This window comes from Leuciscus leuciscus, assembly GCF_965113295.1.
Source record: "Leuciscus leuciscus genome assembly, chromosome: 5".
Taxonomy (NCBI): Eukaryota; Metazoa; Chordata; class Actinopteri; order Cypriniformes; family Leuciscidae; genus Leuciscus; species Leuciscus leuciscus.
The window spans coordinates 3649932-3667817 of record NC_138729.1 but is presented as its reverse complement, the minus strand read 5'-3'; the positions used below and the strand labels follow the sequence as shown (position 1 = coordinate 3667817).

At 39.6% G+C, this 17886-nt stretch overlaps 1 protein-coding gene across 2 annotated transcripts; it reads left to right on the top strand.

The window, feature by feature from the left end:
- Positions 1-1008: 1008 nt before the first annotated feature.
- fktn (fukutin) lies at positions 1009-17084 on the top strand. Of its 2 annotated transcripts, none has more exons than XM_082170543.1 (10): positions 1009-1132; positions 1278-1441; positions 3158-3214; positions 3306-3506; positions 4810-5087; positions 9701-9833; positions 10640-10769; positions 13374-13507; positions 15008-15132; positions 15957-17084. In XM_082170543.1, the coding sequence occupies exons 2-10, from the start codon at positions 1322-1324 to the stop codon at positions 16168-16170; spliced, it is 1392 nt and encodes a 463-aa protein (XP_082026669.1). In that variant the 5' UTR covers positions 1009-1132; positions 1278-1321; the 3' UTR covers positions 16171-17084. The 2 variants fall into 2 exon arrangements, with proteins under 2 accessions (XP_082026669.1, XP_082026670.1); XM_082170544.1 differs by having other exon boundaries at positions 1017-1132; positions 1253-1441.
- Positions 17085-17886: the final 802 nt, after the last annotated feature.

Genomic DNA, 17886 nt, shown 5'->3' with positions numbered 1-17886 from the left:
TACAAATTAAAGGGTTAAATCACTAAAAAATGAAAATTCAACCAACCTTACAAAACTATACTGTATGCTGATTTATAAGAGAAGTCAATTGCGCGACAGGCATCATTTTAGCTTTTCATTTATTTCTATGATATCCACAAACAGTGATTGACTAGCACAACTCTGAACGAAATTCAATGACACCAAGACTAATGTGATTGGTTATCAAGGCACACGTGATCCAAGTTGAGCCATGAACACTTGTATCTCCCTTTTTTCTTTTTTGCATAACATACATAAACAAGATCAGGGAAATGCACGGTTGTATCTCTTACAAATTACAATGAATAGCCTAATAACACACAAAAAAAAAAAACAGGAAACATAAATAGCATGGATTTGCGTACATCAAAATATGGAATTATATAAACAGAAAAAAGGAAAAGCACAATAATAAGGTTAAATCATATATTTGAATAAATCGTCAAAATGCATCAACAATTTTGCACGTTTTTGTTCATCTAAGGGATGAAATAAGAGTTAAATTCAGCAAGAAAAAGAGGAGGAGGCATAATCCATTTAGCTTGTGAATTGGGAATTTGACATGCAATATAAAGAAATCAATCACAAATGCAAGAGACAACATCTTTGAGATTTCATAATAAAAGATGACCTCTTTGAGAAAGAAGGTGTGGGTCACATTAGTATATGGTTAAAAACATAAGAACTTAAGTCAACCCAAAATGTATTGGTTATAGCCTACTACTCTTATCTATCTCCCAATAATTATAATCTCTGGCTAATGGTTGCAAACCAATCACATTATAGCCTGTACACCGCTTTCTGAGTTTTACAAATGTTACTTTTGCTTGTACCTAATCAGCAGTGCAATAAATTGAATAAAACTGTAAACTGCTTTCTGTCTCTTTGCCAGTGTAGCGCCGCGTTTGTACGGTTCGCTTTACAGAGGCTCTGGCACAGCTCCATCCAGACTATTTTTGCAACGCGTTTGGTTTTCACAGATCTCATGTCCCTACTGGCGCACGGTCGCAGGCAGTGTGCTGTGAATCTGATGTGAAAACACAGGCAGAATAAAATAATACATTCATAAATGATTGTGATAAAGCAGCGTTTCGGCGTTTTCTTGTTCACGGTAAGTTAAAAGAAGCAATTAATTAAATGCTGCTCGTTTTACTTTGAATTATATGAATGTATATAATTTTGTGGATGAATGTAACAGAATTGAGTTGTTTCGTCTAATAATGTCCAATAGATGTCCTGATCCTGTGTGTTTTCAGGTGTGTGTGTATGAGCACAGATATGATCCTCCTGTGTGTGTCGGATGTCAGCATCAGCTCTAATGGCTAGAATAAACAGGACATTAGTGTTGACTCTCCTCATCGCTGCCAGCTCCATATTTCTGCTCTTCCAGATCTACAACTACAGACTGTACTCGACAAAGGTGAAGAGATGAACCTGCGGTTATTATGCCAAAGAGAACAACTCAAACATGATACTCTTATGGCCTAAAGAACATTGAAACACCCTAAAAATAAAACATATATAAATATTCTCATTTGGATAGATAGATAGATAGATAGATAGATATATAGATATTCATAAATATTTTTATCGGCCATGAAACCGGTAATGACACCAACATTTTAGATACCAGTGAAAATTCACAGTCCTCTCTTCCAGTTTCAATACCACAGCTAAAACTACTAAATGTATAACTAATATAAATGTAAAACATTATTAAAGACAAGTTAACAGTCAGTAATAAAATAAGAACAAGTAATCAAATTACAAGCAAAAGCACAAATAAATACAATATAACAAAGATACAAATGAAATAAACAGTGCTTTTCTCGTTTTCAGGAACAGAAATTTAATAAAGTAAATTTCAAATGTAAAATAACACTGCATAGTATTCATTGTATAAATTAAACATCCTTATTAATTAATTCATCCTTATTAAAGTTACGAAAGTTATTAAGTCAATTAAATAGACTGTCATTAAAATATGTTCATTTAAAAAATACAGAAAACATTTTATTTTAAAAAGTAAAGATTCTGAAAGCATTAATTGAGATCAAATAATAATTTAGTAGTAGTAACAAATTCATATATTTTGTTATTTTATATGATTAATATGTTTTTTTTTTTTTTATGATGGTTTCATTATAAATACTGAGATTATCTCTAAGGTTGACACCCAACTTAATATATGATATTTACCATCTGAATCTAACCATGTCAACAAACGGAAAAGTCAGCCGGCTGTTTATTGTAATTTTAATTATTGAGCCTTTTACCCCAAATACCATACTTTTACATATTCTTCCATTTTTGAAAAACTGTTGCTTTATTTACCTTGAACGAAACTGAAAATCATTAACAAGACGTTTGTCTTAAAATAAAGACATTAATTTTATCGATTCTCATTTGCTACATCTACAACATTTTAAAAACCATTAAATATTAGATCACATTAGCGCAGAATCAACTTTGTGTCAAGGATCAGACAAATTTCCATCAGCTCATCAAAAGTGATTGTTAGGCTCAATATTTGTATCCCTTAAAACTCATCTTTGATCACCAAAATTACGTATTTAAATGTTTTTTCCTTGAAAAAACAAATCTTCATGCCTTAAAATATCTTGAATGTAACTCGACACCCTTGCCTCATTTAGTATACGTGTTCTATGAATATGCAAATGAGCCCCGCCTCCACTCACTCACTCAGCTCAGAGATCCACTGGTTGACGATCACACGTTGATCTGATTGGTTACAAGGTAGTTTGTGACGTCAGAAACACCAGCGATTTCAAAGCGTGTGTTTGAGACTGTTCACTGCAGTTTTAAGGAGGAAATACTCAGCAATGCTGTCGACTTATGAATTTACACACGGTTTGACTTGATATAAACAACATTAAAAACTTGATTGTCACCACAGGGGGACTTTAAGAAAAGTGCTGAGCTGGATTTTTGTGCCATCTAGTGGTTTAAAAGGGCCTTTAGCCCCGTTGTACCTTATATATATATATATATATATATACAGTATGTGTGTGTCTGTGTAATACTGTATATTAATGTAAGTTATAAATGAACGGCTCATGCACTCAAGTTTGTTGATTGCTATCCTGATATAATGACATTATTTCTTCCACTGCAGAACGGGCTTGATGTTTTTAACAGTAAAAGATATCTGTCTGGGAAAGAGGCACATTTGGTGAGTCTGATTAAATGCTAAGACTTGCATATGAATGCCTTTATTCCTCCTCGGCTCATTTTGTGTCTTGTGTGTTTTTTTTCTAATCCAGCATTTGCTGAAGAAGTTCCTGGGTCTGGTCCACAAGTTTAAATTGCCTGTGTTTCTGGTTGACACCGCCTCTCTGACCCTCCTGTCCCAGGATGCCGTTCTGTATCGGGACAGTCGTCTGAACGAGCCTCACTGCAGTTTCTTCTGCACACACAGAGACTTCACCACATTCGCACTGTATGGAAACCTCTGGAAATATGATGTGAGGAAATCAATAGTCATTACTTTCATCCAGCCAAGACTTGTATCACCACGAAGTTACCAAATACATTATGACGGGGACATGAAATATCGATTTGAGAATAAATGTTAAAAATCGCATACATTTTATTATCTAATAATAATTCTAGTAACAAGACAAACACGTCAATAATATTACTGTAGTCCTACTAAAGTGCAACGGTCGTGTTCTGGAAGTAAAAGTCATTCTTTTTCTCCATGCGGAAAATGATTTTTAGCAATAACTTATAAAGCATTAAACTCAGACCTGTTACGTTTTTAACCGATACTGTTGAAGCCGTCAGCACACATTATTTCAACTTAGTTTTAGTCAAAACAAGCGAAATGCACCAAAGTCCAAAATTGCAAACACAAAGCACTGAAAATGACGTAATCAAGTTGTCTCCCTACTAAATATATATATACACATGTATACATATGCATATTTGCAATGGACTTATTACTGTAAAATTTTAATTAGGGCTGCACGATTTGGTGGAAAAACCTAATTGCGATATTTAAAAAAAACATTTTTAATTGTGATTTAAAATGCAATTTTTTTTTTAAACAAATTGAATAGATATACATATGCTGTGCTTGTTTGTTTATAGGGCTGCACAATTTGGTATGACAAAATAGTCACTTTCATTATCAAACGTAAGATTAGAGTATTTAAAAATGAATATAACAATATAATAATAATATAATGATAATAATAATAATATTTTTATTTTACGAAAAAATTGCAGGGTTATTTGCAGGCAGCCTATGAGTATAAATCATTAGAAAGGTCTAAGGATTTATTATAAAATATTATATTATTATGAAAAAAATCTGTGACTATATATATATATATATAAAAAAAACAATTGTTGCCATGCACTAAGGAAGCCATATCGCGATTTCAGTTATAATTTCGATTAATCGTGCAGCACTAATTTTAATATATATTTTCAACATTTTTAAATGAGTAGTCTTGTATTTCTTCATCGTTTCTAAATTCAATTATGCTGTTTGCAATGGTTCATGGGTTTGTAGTTCTTGTAGTTGTGTCGGTGCATTTCAATGTAAGGGGACCTGTGGAGTGTGTAGATAGAAATGGCTCATTCTAAGGTAATAAAAACATAACGGTTTATTAAGCCAGGTCTTTATACACCACTGAAAACATAGTTCCTGTATGTATATGATATTGCATTTATGTCAAAAGATCCTCCTAAATATTACACAATGCACCTTTAAGTCAGTTTAACTGAAGCATAGATGAGAGCTCTTCTGTGTGTGTGCAGGCCGCGCTGTTGGAGGCGTCAGCTGAGCGAGGTCTGGAGCTGATGGAGATTCGTGGGAAAGATCCCAGACTGATCAGCATGGACGATCTGACGGCCAAAGAAATCCCACTGCACTTCTTGTTCCGCTTTAACAGTCGTGTGGTTCATGTGGTGGTTCTGTACGAGCGCAGTGGGAAGTACCTGTGGCACGGGCCTCTCCGGCTGGGAGACGGCATGGACCGGACCTTCGCCGCATTCGGGAAACTGGACTTTGGCCGTTATGCCGGGGCTTTTGACAGGTGAAGCTATGATCACTGCATGCACACACACATGACGAGTACTCAAAGGTTCAGTCTGTAATGCCTGGTTCAGATTACACTATTGTTTTGCCTGTTACGATAGTCATTGTGTTATTAAGCGATTTTGACTCCTAAAATCTTGTCGTGTTGTAGACAAGAAACATGTCAGAAACGTGTGGTCTCACACGCACACATACGCACACAGTCACTCGCACAACATACATACAATATTGCGCATACTCACTCTCTCACACACACACACACACACTCACTCAAACTCACTCACACACTCACTCGCACTCACACACTCACGCTCGCTCAATCACTCACTCAATCACTCACTCACACACACACTCACTCGCACAAACTCACTCACTCACTCACACAAACGCACTCACTCACTCACTCACTCACTCACTCGCACAAACGCACTCACTCACGCTCAATCACTCACTCACTCACTCACTCACTCACTCACTCACTCACACAAACGCACTCACTCACTCACTCACTCACTCACTCACTCACACAAACTCACTCACTCACTCACTCACTCACTCACACAAACGCACTCACTCACTCACTCACTCACTCACACAAACTCACTCACTCACTCACTCACTCACACAAACGCACTCACTCACTCACTCACTCACACAAACGCACTCACTCACTCACTCACTCACTCACTCACTCACTCACACAAACGCACTCACTCACTCACTCACTCACTCACTCACTCACTCACTCACTCACACAAACGCACTCACTCACTCACTCACTCACTCACACAAACGCACTCACTCACTCACTCACTCACTCACTCACTCGCACAAACGCACTCACTCACGCTCAATCACTCACTCACTCACTCACTCACTCACTCACACAAACGCACTCACTCACTCACTCACTCACTCACTCAAATGCACTCACTCACTCACTCACTCACTCACTCACTCAAACGCACTCACTCACTCACTCACTCACTCACTCACACAAACGCACTCACTCACTCACTCACTCACTCACTCACTCACTCACTCACTCACTCACTCACTCACTCACTCACTCACACAAACGCACTCACTCACTCACTCACTCACACAAACGCACTCACTCACTCACTCACTCACACAAACGCACTCACTCACTCACTCACTCACTCACTCACTCACTCACTCACTCACTCACTCACTCACACAAACGCACTCACTCACTCACTCACTCACTCACTCACTCACTCACTCACACAAACGCACTCACTCACTCACTCACTCACACAAACGCACTCACTCACTCACTCACTCACTCGCACAAACGCACTCACTCACGCTCAATCACTCACTCACTCACTCACTCACACAAACGCACTCACTCACTCACTCACTCACTCACTCACTCACTCACTCACACAAACGCACTCACTCACTCACTCACTCACTCACTCACACAAACGCACTCACTCACTCACTCACTCACTCACACAAACGCACTCACTCACTCACTCACTCACTCACTCACTCACTCACTCACACAAACGCACTCACTCACTCACTCACTCACTCACTCACACAAACGCACTCACTCACTCACTCACACAAACGCACTCACTCACTCACTCACTCACTCACTCGCACAAACACACTCACTCACGCTCACTCACTCACTCACTCACTCACTCACTCACACAAACGCACTCACTCACTCACTCACTCACTCACTCACTCACTCACACAAACGCACTCACTCACTCACTCACTCACTCAAACGCACTCACTCACTCACTCACTCACTCACTCACTCACTCACTCACACACACACACAAACTCACTCACTCACTCACACAAACGCACTCACTCACTCACTCACTCACTCACTCACTCACTCACTCACTCACTCACTCACACAAACGCACTCACTCACTCACTCACTCACTCACTCACTCACACAAACGCACTCACTCACTCACTCACTCACACAAACGCACTCACTCACTCACTCACTCACTCACTCGCACAAACGCACTCACTCACGCTCAATCACTCACTCACTCACTCACTCACTCACACAAACGCACTCACTCACTCACTCACTCACTCACTCACACAAACGCACTCACTCACTCACTCACTCACTCACTCACTCACTCACTCACACAAACGCACTCACTCACTCACTCACTCACTCACACAAACGCACTCACTCACTCACACAAACGCACTCACTCACTCACTCACTCACTCACTCACTCACTCACTCACTCACTCACTCACTCACTCACTCACTCACTCACACAAACGCACTCACTCACTCACTCACACAAACGCACTCACTCACTCACTCACTCACTCACTCACACAAACGCACTCACTCACTCACTCACTCACTCACTCACTCACTCACTCACTCACACAAACGCACTCACTCACTCACTCACTCACTCACTCACTCAAACGCACTCACTCACTCACTCACTCACTCACTCACACACACAAACGCACTCACTCACTCACTCACTCACTCACTCACACAAACGCACTCACTCACTCACTCACTCACTCACTCACACAAACGCACTCACTCACTCACTCACTCACTCACACAAACGCACTCACTCACTCACTCACTCACTCACTCACTCGCACAAACGCACTCACTCACGCTCAATCACTCACTCACTCACTCACTCACTCACTCACTCACACAAACGCACTCACTCACTCACTCACTCACTCACTCACTCACTCACTCACACACACAAACGCACTCACTCACTCACTCACTCACACAAACGCACTCACTCACTCACTCACTCACTCACACAAACGCACTCACTCACTCACTCACTCACTCACTCACTCACTCACACAAACGCACTCACTCACTCACTCACTCACTCACTCACTCACTCACTCACTCACACAAACGCACTCACTCACTCACTCACACAAACGCACTCACTCACTCACTCACTCACTCACTCACTCACTCGCACAAACACACTCACTCACGCTCACTCACTCACTCACTCACTCACTCACTCACTCACTCACACAAACGCACTCACTCACTCACTCACTCACTCACTCACTCACTCACTCACTCACTCACTCACACAAACGCACTCACTCACTCACTCACTCACTCACTCACTCAAACGCACTCACTCACTCACTCACTCACTCACTCACTCACACACACACACACACACACAAACGCACTCACTCACTCACTCACTCACTCACTCACTCACACAAACGCACTCACTCACTCACTCACTCACTCACTCACTCACTCACACAAACGCACTCACTCACTCACTCACTCACTCACTCACACAAACGCACTCACTCACTCACTCACTCACACAAACGCACTCACTCACTCACTCACTCACTCACTCGCACAAACGCACTCACTCACGCTCAATCACTCACTCACTCACTCACTCACTCACACAAACGCACTCACTCACTCACTCACTCACTCACTCACTCACTCACTCACACAAACGCACTCACTCACTCACTCACTCACTCACTCACTCACTCACACAAACGCACTCACTCACTCACTCACTCACTCACTCACTCACTCACACAAACGCACTCACTCACTCACTCACTCACTCACTCACTCACTCACTCACTCACTCACACAAACGCACTCACTCACTCACTCACTCACTCACTCACACAAACGCACTCACTCACTCACTCACTCACACAAACGCACTCACTCACTCACTCACTCACTCACTCACTCACTCACTCACTCACTCACTCACTCACTCACTCACTCACACAAACGCACTCACGCACTCACTCACTCACTCACTCACTCACTCACTCACTCACTCACTCACACAAACGCACTCACTCACTCACTCACTCACTCACACAAACGCACTCACTCACTCACTCACTCACTCACTCACTCGCACAAACGCACTCACTCACTCACTCACTCACTCACTCACTCACACACTCACTCACTCACTCACTCACTCACTCACTCACTCTTAAATTACTACTTTTATTCATCAAGGATGCATTAAATTAATAAAAAGTGACAGTTAAAGACATTTATAATGTTACAAAAGATTCTATTTAAAATAAATTCTGTTCTTTTAACTTTCTGTTCATCAAAGAACCCCAAAATAAAATGTATCATAATTTCCACAAAAATATGAAGAGGCAGCACAACTGTTTTCAACATTGATAATAATAATCATAAATGTTTCTTGACCTGCACATCATCATATTAGACTGATTTCTGAAGGATCATGTGACACTGAAGACTGGAGTAATGATGCTGAAAATTCAGCTTTGATCACAGGAATAAATTACATTTGACTATATATTCACATAAAAAAACAGTTCTTTTACATTGTAATAATATTTTACAATTATACTGTTTTTACTGTATTTTTGATCAAATAAAGCTTTGGTGAGCAGAAGAGACTTCTTTCAAAAACTTAAAAAATCTTACCAACACCAAACTTTTGAACGGTAGTGTGAGTGTGATATTATCTTAAGGGGTAATTTTATTATATAAGGGAAAGAAACCTAAGATTAGACATACATTGTTTAATTTCATGACTTTTCCAGGCCCGAGCTCATTCTCACCACTCTTGATGGTCTTGATATAAGAATCCCCAAAAACTTCTCTGGTTTCCTCCGAGAGTTTTCCAGCAGTCGCTTTCTGGAGTGTCGCAGTAGAGAAGCCAAGGCCTTCTACCAGGTACTGATGTTTCATGGGAAATATAAATATAAATGCTTGAATATCTTACTTGGACTTAGAGCTGCACGATTGATCGTTAAAAGATCACAATCTGGATTTAAACACTCATGTGATCTTATTCATAAATGACAGCGATTCGGTTTTGTCTATTAAACAAAAGTCCGATCACAGTGACCATTCAGATCTGCGTTCTGACCCAGAGAGAGCAGAGGTCATGTTTAGATGTGAAACATCTTCACAAACAGTCTTTTCAAACACACAGTATCATTATACAATAATTCTAATGATCACAGAAGAACTGGGATAAAAGTTTATAGATCGGCTATAAACACTGATGTCTACGGTAGTGATCAAAATAGAGTAAATCACCTTTTGAAAGTAACTTGACACTTCAAATAGCGGTTTTATCGATTACATCGTTACACCAGTAGGTGGCGACAAGTGACTGTTAAAAATTGTATTTGTCATTGAATAATGAGATTTGTTCAAAAACGCTGATTAATCCAGTAATTAAACAAGTGAGTGAAATTTATGAGTGAGTCACTGAATCATTCATTCAAACCGATTATAAAAATCAATTAAACATTTTATTAAACAGACTGCAGCATTTAAAATGTTGTCAGAACCTCTAGTAAATTAGGTTACATGTTATTTTAATTTTCTATTCATAATCATGGGAGAATCGTGATCTCTATTTGAAAAAAATAAAATGTGATTCTCAATTTATCCTGAATCGTGCAGCTCTACGCCTGTTTTGTCTGATTTAAGCAATGCATTGGGCTCAGTGTCTAAATAATGTTGTGCAGCTGTACCCAGAAGACACCTCTGCAGAGGCTGTGGACTTTAAGATGAGGGCTAAAAGTCTGCTTCATCTTGCTTCAAAAGTCCTCTCTGCGCTCGGAGTGCCTTTCTGGCTCAGCAGTGGAACCTGTCTCGGTAAGAAGCGCTGAAACTTACATTCATACATACTTTAAACTCCTTTTAAATACAATGAATCACAGCCTATACACTACCGGTCAAAAGTTTGGAATAATTAAGATTTTTTTATGATTTTGAAAGTCTCACCAACACATTTATTTGATCTAAAATACAGTACAAAGAGTAATATTGTGAAATATTATTACAATTTTAAAAGAACTGTTTTCTATATGAATATATATTTTAAAATGTAATTTATTCCTGTTATCAAAGCTGAATTTTCAGCATCATGTGACCATGCACACCAATAACAGAATATTGCAGTCCAAACTGTTCAAAATCCATTAGCAAAATATCTTTTATAAAACTGCTGCCACGTTTTGGCAAATAGATGGCACTGTTGCACACAAGAATGGTTAGGTGTCAAAAACCTTTTGATCATTTTTGTCCAGCATGTTCTAAATCAGATATGAGACAAATTTGGGGAAGATCCAATGAATTTTGAAGGAAGAGATAAAAAAAGGTGTCCTTTCTGTGAAATAAAAATGACACTTGCAGAAGGGTGGACCATGGAAAATATGCAATCTTTGTACTTAGACCAAGAACAATAGAGCAAGTAATAAGCAAGGCATGGAGCCACTAGCCGCGTTTCCACAGTCGGGCCAGTGCGAGCCAGGACTTTAAACGGGCCGGGCGGGGCTAATAGCCTCGGGTCTGGAACAACGAGCTTAAAATCTGCTGCTGTTACTTTCCACAGTCGGGCCAGTGCGAGCCAGGACTTTAAACGGGCCGGGCGGGGCTAATAGCCTCAGGTCTGGAGCAACGAGCCCAAAATCTGCTGCGTTACTTTCCACTGTCGGGCCAGAAGCTCCAGAGCGCTTCACTAAAACACACCCGTAACACGCCTCTCTGGAACAACGGCACACTAACACATCATTTCACCAACACATGGAAGTTTTATCAGAAAACTAATCAGAAAGAAATCACTGGAAACGGCGTGATCGCAAAACAAACATGATAAAAGCGAGCGTTTGCTGGCATTTTTGTTGTTTACTTGAATATTAAAACCCAAGCATCTATATTTTACCACAGGTTTACAATAAAAAGTGATACATTGATCATAATGAATCAATTTGAGTCAAAACTGCACATTAGTCACACAGAAATAAAGTGGTTTACCGTTATTTCACAAAAGAAAGAGGACACACTTAATCAGTCGAGGCCGTTTCTGTTTATTTGGTAGTTAGAGGACATATTTACATCACAGTTAGAAAGAATGATAATTTCTACAAATATGCCACCATAAATACGACCTGAAGAGCTTTAGCTCTCTCTCCCAGTAGGTTAGTTATATTTTCAGTCAGAGAAACAGAGGAAGCCCCCCAAAAAAAGTTGCTTTATTTTACGATAGTCCGGTATAAAGAGACATCTCGTAGGCTACCGACAGATAAAATAAAAGCATGATTGTTGATAGCCTTTATGATTTGTCTGATTTTTTCAAGCGTTCATATTTACTATGTTTACTATGGTAATGGTTAGCGTGCATTGTCTTTTGCATTGCGTATAAATATTTCTACCTTATATGGTGATAAGAATCCACATCGGATCACAAACAGAAGGCATTCAAACATGAAAGTGAGTTTTTAGGTAAATTATTTTAAAAGTCTGATGTTAGCTGGTATATAGAACTATCCGGCGCTGCCGTCTCCAGTCTCAGGTAACTCTGTTCATAAACACCCCTCAAGCCAGTTGGCCCGCTTTGGACCAAGGTATTCGGCGGGCCAGAAAACCCTGTCCGTTGGCCCAGAGGAAGCCCCGACGAGGGCTAGTTTCATACCAAGTTTCATAAAATAGTACACCAATGCATTTGTAAAATACAGCATTTTATCTAGTATGGCCGACACAAAAACACTAGCATGACCAAACATAAAGAGATCAGTCTCATTATTTTAGGCCAAACTATTATAGAGTTACAAACAAAAATAACAATTTTCATATTTCTTGACCAGTAGGTGGAGCTTTGCCAGAATGGCTCAAATTCCCTCAGGGAATGATAGATGGTTTTACCTAGTTTTGGTTAAATACAGTGTTTTCTGAGATCCAACAGCCTTCAGTTCTATTTAACATGCTTGCTGTCAGATTCATTGAAGCGTTATAGAAAAATGCTTGGGTCTATCAAAAATCTTCTGATATCTCGTTGCCAACATGATCTAACAATGATCTGATCCAAATTTGGTGAAGATCTGATGAACAGTCCAGGTTTTACAGAAAATGATGGAGAATCTAGTGTTGTAGAAATTGAGTAAATCATTGTGTTGTTGAAATTGAAATTGAGTAAATCATTTTACTAAATATGACCCAAGAAATCAATGATTTAGTTTTTAGGCCTTAATATAAGCTTTGGTGCAAATTTGAGATGTTGGTACAGTGTTTGAGATAGACTCCAAATTTGCCATGGTTGATGTTCATACTGTCTTCCATCTTTGTGCCAAATTTCATAACTTTCCTATGTTTGGTACTATTGTTTGCCAAAGAAGAAGAACGTTAACAGATGCACCTTCAAGGGCTCGGCCTCTGATTAGATTGAATAACTCTCTTCCTCTTCTCTCCCCGTTCCCACAGGTTGGTACAGGCAGTGTAATATCATTCCCTACAGTAAAGATGTTGATCTGGGCATTTGGATCAAAGATTATAGGGATGACATCACTCAGGCATTTCAGAAGGCTGGTCTCCCACTGAAACACAAGTTCGGAAAGGTAAGGAGATTTTGAGAGTTCAGGATCCCATCATTCAAGTAGTTAGGACTTGGGGCCCTATTTTAATGATCTAAGCATATGGTCTAAAGCGCACGGTGCAAGTGCACTTAGGTCGTGTCCGAATCCACTTTTGCTAGTTTAACGACGGGAAAAATAGTCGGTGCGCCCAGTGCATGGTCTAAAAGAGTTGTTTCTATTCTCGTAATGAGTAATGGGTGTGTTTTGGGCGTAACGTGCAATAAACCAATTAGAGTCTCATCTCCCATTCCCTTTAAAAGACAGTTGCACTCGCGCCATGGCGGATTCGCTATTTACATGGCGGAATTTGCCAGCGGAAAAACTGAACGCTTCTCTAGCGAGGAAACGGATCTGCTCGTGTGCGAGATTAAACCGCAAGCAGACCATCTACGGGACAAAGTGTACGTGTGTTGTGGACCCGCCTATAGGTGCACACTACTAACACTCTCTTTAAATAACCAAATACAGCTCAGTCTATTTCAGTTCCTCAAAATAGCAACACGCCAACAATGTGCCGAACACACCTCGTTTTCAGACCAGCAGCTCATGGGCGCACAAATGCATTTGCTATTTAAACAATGTGAAAATGATAACTGCATCGGGCTGAAACTAGCATAAAACACTTGCGTCGCGCCGCATTGTGCCGGGTGTATGATAGAGCCCCTAATCTCGGATGCCTGAAAACAGCTGCCCGGAGGCGTTGTGAATATGGCCGCAGAGTGAACAGAGTTTCCTTGAAATGGACTTTGCTCTTTTTGTCAAGTTTCTCAACCGTTATTACAGGACGCAGTGCTCTAAATATAAAAACACTGACAAACTCTACGAACGTGTTGTACCAATTAAGATACATATTAAACAGCTTGTTTTGATCCTGTTTTTAATTTTACCATAAACCTAGATCAGACTTAACCCTGCTAATCTGTTTCTTCAAACGCAATTAATATTTTAGTTAGGGATTCACTTTAAAGGGACAGTTCACCCAAAAATTTTAATTCTGTCATCTTTTACTCACCCTTAAGTTATTCAAAACCTTTATGAGTTTCTTTCTTCTGTTGAACACAAAAGAAGATATTGGCAGCAGTTCTTCTAACCCTAATTGATGTAGTGTGTAGCTTTTCAATTCTTAAAAAAACATGTAGGAAGAACATCATGGCCATATTCCAGGATAATAATGTCAAGATTCATCACGCTCAGATTGTGAAAGAATGGTTGTGAGGAACATGAAGAATCATTTTCACACATGAATCTGTTCCTCTGAGTCCAGATCTCAAATTCATTGAAAGTGTTTGTGATGTGCTGGAGGAGACTTTACAGAGAGCTGGACTCTTGTATTGACAAGATCTTGACCAAAAATGTGTTTATCTCTTCATGGAAATAACATTTATTTACATCAAGAGGTGTGATGTGTCTTCCTACATGGTTGTTTAAGAAATGAAAAGCTACATCAGACACATTTTCAACCTTCATTTATTTAAATTTCAGGTGGAGGACAGTTTGGAGCTCTCCTTTCAGGGGAACGATGTGAAACTGGACATTTTCTTTTTTTATGATGAAGGTGACATTGTCTGGAATGGAGGCACGCAGGCAAAGAGTGGCAAAAAATTCAAGTGAGTATTAGAGCGTTTTCTATTATCAATTAAACATTGCTTTTAATATCAGTCACATGCTTCCCATCATGGTGTTGCCAGACCCCATTAATGCCTGGTATGTGAATACAGTGCCATTAGCCAATCTTTGAAACAACAAAGTGAGGTAGTCAGAAATTCATTTACCTGTAATTTATTTATTAGTTATTTGATTTGTTTGCACTTAAACACACAATAACAGTGTATGAACGTGAAGCAAGATAACTCAGAATTCCAATTACCCAGGGTTAAAACAACACTAAGGAAAATGTTTTACCTTAAAATAATGTTTCCAAAATCGTTTCAGTGGTTCATCAAGTCGTAACAGGGTGAAAGGCACTTCTGGATTCACTTTGCTGCCCTATATCTGCTATAACCACACTATGCAAGTTTGCCAGATCGGGTCGCGTTTCTGTAGTTCTAATGAGACATAAGAAAACTACAAATTTGATTTGCTTTATGGCAAGCATTACAATAGTCATTATTTAGTTTTTCTTAGTTTCTGATGTCGCAATACATCATACTTTCATAAAATCATGCATCATACTCTACCTTGTCTGTGGACATCGTTCATTCCAGAGCCGGTGCTGGATAAACAGCGAGCGTGTGTGTGACAGTAGACTGCGTTAGGCTAAATGATTTACGGCAGAGGTAATGGACAATTCCGCTTCCAACCTGTAGGGCGACCGAAGAGGAAAAGTTCCTTAGTGTTGCTTTAACTAGTTCAAGTGTGGAAAGCCCTAGAGAAAATCTGTTGTTTTTTCTTTCATGAAATGTCTTCTTATATTTACATTGTTTCCTGACAGATACGTGTTCCCACGATTCAGTCTGTGTTGGGCCGAGCTGATGGAGCTGAAGGTCCAGGTTCCCTGCGAGACTAGGGACTATGTGATCGCCAACTATGGACCCAACTGGAATGTTCCTGTAAAAACCTGGGACTGGAAGAGCTCCCCGTCCAACGTCCAGGAGAATGGCGTCTGGCCTGTGCGGGAATGGGATGATGTCATTCAGGTTTACTGAAGCATCATGGGAGTTATTTGGTATACTCCCGTTGATATGGGTGACATTGCAGTTACAGTGATACAAACCGCTCTAAGCTACTACAAACATGAAAGCAAGTTTTAGAGTTCCCTGAAAGTCTGTGGACCTTGATTGTCTTTGTAACACTAAGAGAACATAAAATAAAATAAAATAAAAAACCCTCAAGAAATAGTTATGCTTAGAATCATAGACTGTAAAAAAAGATGGACGACGCCCCTTCATTCTCTTCCATTGGTGAAAACTGAAGCCACCAAAGTCCTAATATGGCGCTGACATCTTGCGCAGATTTGGGACCTGCTTCTGCGCAGTCGTGAACAGGAAGTAAAGCCGCGGTATCAAAGACCCGCCCTCACTCTCGCAGAAACCGTTAGTACAGTTTACTGCAGAACAACTCATTATGTCAGTGTGAAATAAACAGTTATGGACATGTAGAAATTAAAGCTGAAGCTCCAATGTCCTCCCGAAAATCCCCAAAAAAGTCTGATGGTGGTGCCTAAGTGACTATCACTATCAATCATGACGTCACATTCCCGTTTTTATAGCATCAAATAACTAAGACCAAACTTATTTTAAAAACGAACACTTAAATTTACATCAGCGTGAAAAAAACTACCTAAAATGACAGAAAACATCTTTGGAAAAAAAATCATTTGAGGTGTAATTTGATTTAGTTTCCATCGCGTTCATTAGGCTTCATGGGGAGGCGGGCTTTATGACCTATACTGGGACCAGCCACCAGGGGGGCGATCGAGACACTTTGGCTTGGCTTCACTTTTCAGGACTTGAGCGGCACGCTTGCTTAGAATGTACAGAATGTGTAAAGAAAATGCTGCTGTGCACCGGCTACTGATATATGTGTTTTATTCTTGAATAATAAACTATTGTGTGAACTATTTAGGCTTTTTAGACATGTAGTGATGAATCAAAATGTTGTATTTTAATAGATGTTAAAGCTAAAGGGAAGGGTGGCCGGTATAATACTGATGTATTCAAAATACATTTTAATGATAGAAAAAAGATGTACACCAAGTTGCCTAATTTAAACATATTGTACACCCCTGAGGTCTGAGTGCATCAGCTACTCTGGGGACTGTGTTACCTGGAGCATTTCCTCCTGGTAGGGGCTCTCTAGTCAAATGCTTTCTTTATCAGGTTTGAGCAACATGTCATGTGATTTTGCAGGGGTGATTGGAGAAGACATTTGCTTTTATGATTGTGCCTAATGAGGTTGTGAACATCGAAAAGAGTAGGGGACCCAGTACTGAACCTTGATGCACACCAAAGATTAGCTGGTGAAACTCAAGACACTGTGGGTTTGTGGTGTAGGGTGCTGACTGCTGATGGGCACCACTTTTATCAGTGGAAAATCTCTGGTTTAAGCCAGAGAAGAGGGGACACCCTTATGCCACCCATCTGGATGCATAAAAACACATTTTTAAGGGCTGATGCCTCAAAAATATGTTCACGATGTTTTATTTTAAATAGTTGCTTTTCCCCCACTGTTAGTTAATCCATTTTCATTTTACAAGTCATATTGGACAAATATTTACTACATTAAAAGGCAACATATTTCACCCCTAAACCTTTTAGAAAAATGGATCTCAAAATCTCTGATCAGAATGGTGAAAAAACTACTTTAATGATGCATTTATTGTATATAAGTATATAATTCACTATACAAGAATTATATATTAA

Bases quoted from the DNA above. Each gene is read 5' to 3' on its own strand.
- fktn (XM_082170543.1), top strand. From the start codon at position 1,322: ATGTCAGCATCAGCTCTAATGGCTAGAATAAACAGGACATTAGTGTTG. The intron at 5,088-9,700 runs GTGAAGCTATGA...TGACTTTTCCAG, and splicing joins TATGCCGGGGCTTTTGACAG to GCCCGAGCTCATTCTCACCA. The intron at 15,133-15,956 runs GTGAGTATTAGA...GTTTCCTGACAG, and splicing joins AAGAGTGGCAAAAAATTCAA to ATACGTGTTCCCACGATTCA.